Here is a 5,953-nt window from a genome sequence, read left to right as displayed (position 1 = left end):
TATTGCACCAGAGTGTGAGGAGAGGAGCACGCAGCCCTCCCTCTGCTGGCCAGCACAGAGAATGCCTCTCGTATCTGCCTGTGGAAGAGAGGAGCAGTAAAAGCAGAGGCAGAGCAATAAGCTGATGTCTTACACTTCTGATCAATACCATTATTGACTCCGATATCAGACTTGGTCCAATATGAAAGACAGTTCAAAACCAGATGTGAATGGCACTGCATTGCTTTTATTGTAAGTGTCTTTACACAATGAAAGATGTTGGAATGCAAGTTGTTACACATCTTACACAAGATACATTGACAACATCGCTGGCTTGATTTGCCTTACAAAACTGTTTCTGAAGGGTTTCCACTTATTTCTACTCACAGCAACCTCTACAACGGGGTAGAAATTAAACAACTAACAAAACATAAACACCACAGAAAATCCAGATGGACTTCTGGAACCTGAAAAATACCCAAGCCTGATGGACAATGCAAGTTTTTTGGTTGGATTTGCAGTGTTTTTTTAAGTAACGTGGAACAGTGAGAGACAGAGTTGTACTTTGAGTGACTTTAATACCTGAAGATATACATAAATACCATGCCTATGGAGGCAAGATGAGCAAGACCCATTTTCCTACCTTTTTAATATCTACTATTCCTGCCTCTGGCACGAGGACCTGCCTGCAGGATCCCAGTTTACAGCTGGAAGCTGGTGGCAGGAACGGATCACGAGCCGGCACCATACAAAGCTGAAAACTCCGACCCCACGCATATTCCTGACCAGTACCTTTCCCCTCCACCACCAATCAAGTGCCAACAAAGTCAATAAGCACATCATGTAGACTCGAAACACACCACAATGAATCTGAAAAGGGCCGATCTGTGAATGATTTCTCTCTATATGAACATCAGCAGCCTGGTTTATTCACAAATGACTTTATTCATTTTTAAATAGAAAAAAGAATCTGTCTAGACTAAAAAAGGTTGGTTATAAAATAGCATAAAGCATAGGAGCCTGTGTCATTATACTGAGGCCTATCTTCCTCCTACTAAAACACAAGATCACAAAATTAAAGATCTATATTTAAAAGATGCACCCTGGTCTCAAAGCAGAGGCAGATGCTCTGTCAGACAGACAGGATGCCACACAGAAAAAGCCTGAATGAAAAACAGCAAACGAGGGCAGAAACTGCATAAAAACTGGCTAGGCCAGGCAACTGATTGTCTGAAACCATACAAAACAGACTGAAAACGTTTAGGACAAGTTAAAAAATTAACCCTAGATGGTTTATTTCCTAATTTAGTCACAACACAACAGTCACTGGATTTACTTATAAATGTAGGCCACCTCTAGGACTGTGGAGAACAAATGTTACCGTGTCTTCAGAGAGGATCAGAGACAACACATTCAGCAGCTGGATCCACATTTCTCTCCGTGTATCGTCATTCGCTCCTCAGATGTCAGTGCAAACCATCATACCTGGCAGCAGCAGCAGCAGCACTGGCGACACTTCCCACCCATCTGTGCTTCTTCCTCCCATATTCTTCTCTGTGTAGTTAGCAAAACTACTTGAATTTATTTCCATACGTGTATTTGTGCCTCATGTCAAATTAAAAACACATACTTGGCATTTCTGAGAAAGGCAAAGATTAATCTCCACCTCAGATTACTAGCCGGGAAGGAATTTTAGCATAAAAGAGTACGTTTCATTTGCATTTAACACTGTATCGACTGGAAGCTGTTGTACCAGTACAGAGCAGAACTTCCTTGAACCCAATTGTGACAGTAAGATAGATATTTTCAGCACTTGGTACATCACACCGTACAATATAAAGAAAAGGATAACATCTTAAAAACGAAACAACACACAACCAGATTTCCTATTTTTCACTATTTCAAGTCAGGTGGATTTGCTACAGTTGGGGGACTAGTCCCTAAAATTAAAGTGCTTGTCAGAGCATTGGCATTCAAAACCTTGAACATGAGATACAACTACAAGTAAAACCTGTTGTCGCTATACATAACATATAGCAGCAGCACAGACATCAACACATGTACTCAGTAAGTGTCTGATTTTTGATACTACCTTGAGCATCACACAGTTTAACAGTGCATAGTACCCCCTACCTCCAGAGTACAATCAAATGCTTTAGGTTCACTCAGTATTGTTGCAGGTGGCTCTGGACGCCTTGTCTGCATGATCTTCTGTTTGGGGTTCTTAATTTCATCTTCCTCTTCTGTCTCACTTTCACAGACATGGACGACTACACTGGGAGTTGATTCTGTTCCTGCATGAAGCTCGTACTTTTCCCCTGAAGAGCAACAAACAAAAATCATACTAAGAAAATCCCCAAGGAAAAGCCCTAAGACATTTTATCCCCCAAAGTCCTTAGTATTTGCAGTAACACACCCAAATACTCATCTATTCCCATCTCATCTTTAATTTGCTCAGCTTCACCAGATCTGTTAAATATTTCATTCTTCTTCTTGTTTGTTATTTAATACTGAGACCATGACAAAATTCAACACATGGATGCGATGGAACTGGTACCGCACAACCCAGTCCTGTGCTGCACTTTCAATCCATTAATGAATGAAGGGGAAAAAAGGCGATGGATCATTTCATTCAAATAAAAACATCACGAGAGACCCAGTTTCTTCTCATAGGAAAGCAGAGAAACTCCCTTGGTCACTATTTCTGAAGTTAAGTAATACAATAAAAGCAGGTAAATATTCCTACCTGGTCCCAGCTTGGAGACAGCACAAAGCAAGTCATAGTTTATCAGGGGAGTTGCATCTTCACTCTGTTTCCATCCAACTGGTGGAGATGCAGGTGGGGAGATCAGGAACTGTTTAACAGGTTGTGGAGGAAGGAGGTAGGACTTGTCACCTATTTCACTGGATACCTGTACCTGAAGACAAAAGCCAGGGCATAGGGCATAGGATGACAAATGCTGCTAATCCCAAAGAACACGCCTGCAAAGTACCTATTATAAAGAGATCATCGGACCCACCTATCTATCAGCACATTTCTGTTTATCTATGGGAGACAGGGGTTTGTGTGACTGCTACACACCAAGTACAACCCTGTAAACCCAAGCTGAAAAGCAAATCTATCCCCTAAAGCAATGAAAGTAATACATGTTAGTGTAGAAGAAAGAGGTGGAAGGCAACTTCAGATACTTATCACATATGAAATTCATGGGAAAACATAGAATAAAGAAGAAACAGGGACACATGCAACATCTTGGTGTTCCACAATACCTGTGCAAAGTACAGCTTCAGCTTTTTTCCACTGAAGTCTGTTTCATGCAGCTCTATCCGTGCTCTTGCTGCTGCCTCTGGGTTGCTGAAGTTTATCCTTACTCTTCTAAAGCTTTTAAACAACTGGAATGTAACTTGATTATCGTAGACAGTGAAAAGTGCTTCAAATCTTTCCTAGAGATGAAGTACAGAGATTCTCCAAACACAAAATGAACATTTTCACTCAATGAAAACCCATTTTCCTTTCACTTTCTTCTCCTAAATCCCATTTACTTCTTTACTCGCCTAAACCTGCACATTCCACACTTCTCTCAGTTACCCCGACTTGCAAACCTGCATTCAGGGTAGCACTGCTTTGTCTCCCTATTTAAACCTGAATTGATGTGAAGGAGCCTGTAAAACTCTCCATACACAAGCTGACACCTAGCGAAGGCTCCTCAGAAGCGCAGATGCCAACAAAACCGCTGGCACTTGCACAGTAAGGGCTGGAACTGAAGCCGCAGAGCAAAGCTTTCCTGTCGGTCCCTCCTGCTCTCCCTCACTCATGCAGTGTGCATAATTATCCCTGATGCTCTTGGAAGCAATGGGAAAGTACAGATTTGACTGACTACAGATGCTAGCAGGCCAGAGATTTTCATTTCCAAGGCCCTTTTAAGGTGTTCAGGTCCCAACAGACATCCTGCAGGTTCTGAATGCTTTTAACAGAATCCCTGCTTTGAAAGAAAAAACAAACAAAAATTCAAATTTTCTTTTAGATTTTATTCAAATCTGCCCCTGGATAAAGAGGGGGGAGGGAAATCAGAAGAGCTTTTCATGGGAGAAGCACTGGGTATCTATTAACAATTGCAAATGCCAGCACAGTGCAGTATGATCTGCTCTTTGTAATACATTCCCATCTGAGCTTACCAGGTAAATACTTTGGGTTGTTTTTTCCACCCCAGTTATAATATGCATTGAAAATCCAGACAAGAATGTTCAATAGCTGTATCTATACTTAAAATACTATAACACTCTCTACCTTACCTTTTCTTCCTGTACCTCAAACACAGCTTCATGAACACTGCAAGCAAAGAGTGAGGTAGGCAAGTCACTTAAATCCATCATCTCTTCCAAATCATCTTCATTTTCCCCAAAAATCATCTGTTCTTCCTCTTCTTGATCGCTGCTATAGAGGTCTGACTGGCTGTCACTCCAGGACTTCATAGTATCTCTGAGCATCCTTCACCCAAAGCAACTCTTCTTTATGTTCCAGTTTCTAACAGGGGTCTGCTATTTCAAAACACAAACCCAAACCAGAATGTGAAGAGCAATAGAAAACACTCTCTAAGACACCGACTTAGAGACATAAAGAACGCATGGTGGGGGGGGGGGGGGAACAGGACATAACGGGCTCCCAGTTCTTCCTTCTTCTGCCAAATTTGGTTAAAGTAATTCAGGGAATTAAAATAAAGTTCAAAGTTCCAGCATGAGGAGGGGTTAGAACTCTGCAAATGCTATTCTGTATTCTGAAACAAAGACACCATGTTATTTCCACCTCTGGTATAACAGAACAGGGCAATTTTCTACATGAAGAGGTGACAATATACAAAAACTGGAGCCGTAAAAGGCAAGGATGACAGCCAGGCACACAGTACAGTTACAAGGTCTTTGCCAAATCAGCTCAGGAATTGGAGAGGGAACGATAACAAGCAACTGAAATGTTTGCAAACAAATGCTAGGAGCTCAGATATCCTGGAATACCCCATGCTGTGAGAGAGGATGGGGAGAAAAAAGAAAGGGAAAAAAGGCAACAACAACAAGTCAAGCTCTAGCTTCTTTTATAATTTAATTTATATAACATTAAACGATTGAAGTAACCTGTGAAACAGACAGAGATGAAGTGATGGCTGCAAGGTTACTGATTTTCATAGCGCATGAACTGGGCTGCAGACAGGAGTGAAACTGTCTTGTCAGCATCTTAACATTAAAGAAATTAAACCTCCAGTCCCCACATTTCACCCAGATCCACGTAAAACAGGCAACTGACAACTGCCACTGCCAATCTGTGTATCCTGCCCTCCAAATGCACACGATTAAAGCAGAGCACCGAGGCAGGACTGCTCAGAAACAGCACTGAGACATGAGGAGACAGCCTGGGTGACCCTCTTTAGGCCTCTGATCACCACAAAAGATCTTCCCTGTAAACCTTTTACAGAGTAAACACCCCTTATATGAGGAAAGTACTGCTTTTTGATATGAGGAAAATACTGCTTTTTGATATGAGGAAAATACTGCTTTTTGATATGAAGAAAATACTGCCTTTTGCTCAACAGCAATTAGTGGTATGATGAAACATCAAACCCTGCATCAATCCCTGCATCAGGATGAATTACTGCACAGAAGAGATGCTCTGCAGATTTGTAAGGAAGTTTAAGAATCCTAATAGAAACCACACAAACCTGTCTAGACACAAAACATTCAGCTCTGCACACAGCAAACAGCTTCACTGGCTTCAGGTTTCATTATACATGACTTCATGTAATATTAAATAGAGCAACAAACCGTTTCACTGGAAGGTATTTTCTGCTCTGTAAAAAGGCAGTGGCTCTCAAATGATGTGTGTAAACGACGCTGGGGAGCTGGGGCAGCTCAAACCTCCCCGAGGCCATGAAGGAGATTACATTTTTTCTCAACTAGTAGCAAAAATTGAATTACCATCTCCTTC

The 5,953-nt window shown here is 41.5% G+C and overlaps 1 protein-coding gene across 1 annotated transcript; it reads right to left on the bottom strand.

Moving 5' to 3' along the window:
• Positions 1–206: 206 nt before the first annotated feature.
• On the bottom strand, positions 207–4,586 carry RCAN3 (RCAN family member 3). Its single transcript, XM_061480141.1, has 4 exons — positions 4,273–4,586; positions 3,250–3,423; positions 2,726–2,897; positions 207–2,297 (listed from the first exon to the last, which is right to left on the bottom strand). The coding sequence occupies exons 1-4, from the start codon at positions 4,465–4,467 to the stop codon at positions 2,089–2,091; spliced, it is 750 nt and encodes a 249-aa protein (XP_061336125.1). The 5' UTR covers positions 4,468–4,586; the 3' UTR covers positions 207–2,088.
• Between the last annotated feature and the right edge of the window lie 1,367 nt (positions 4,587–5,953).

This window comes from Pezoporus flaviventris, unplaced genomic scaffold, assembly GCF_033815535.1.
Source record: "Pezoporus flaviventris isolate CSIRO_AGI_PZ_B2104156 unplaced genomic scaffold, CSIRO_AGI_Pfla_v1 ptg000176l, whole genome shotgun sequence".
Classification (NCBI taxonomy): Eukaryota; Metazoa; Chordata; class Aves; order Psittaciformes; family Psittacidae; genus Pezoporus; species Pezoporus flaviventris.
Note: the sequence above shows the minus strand (reverse complement) of the source record. Positions and strands in the feature narration are given on the sequence as shown.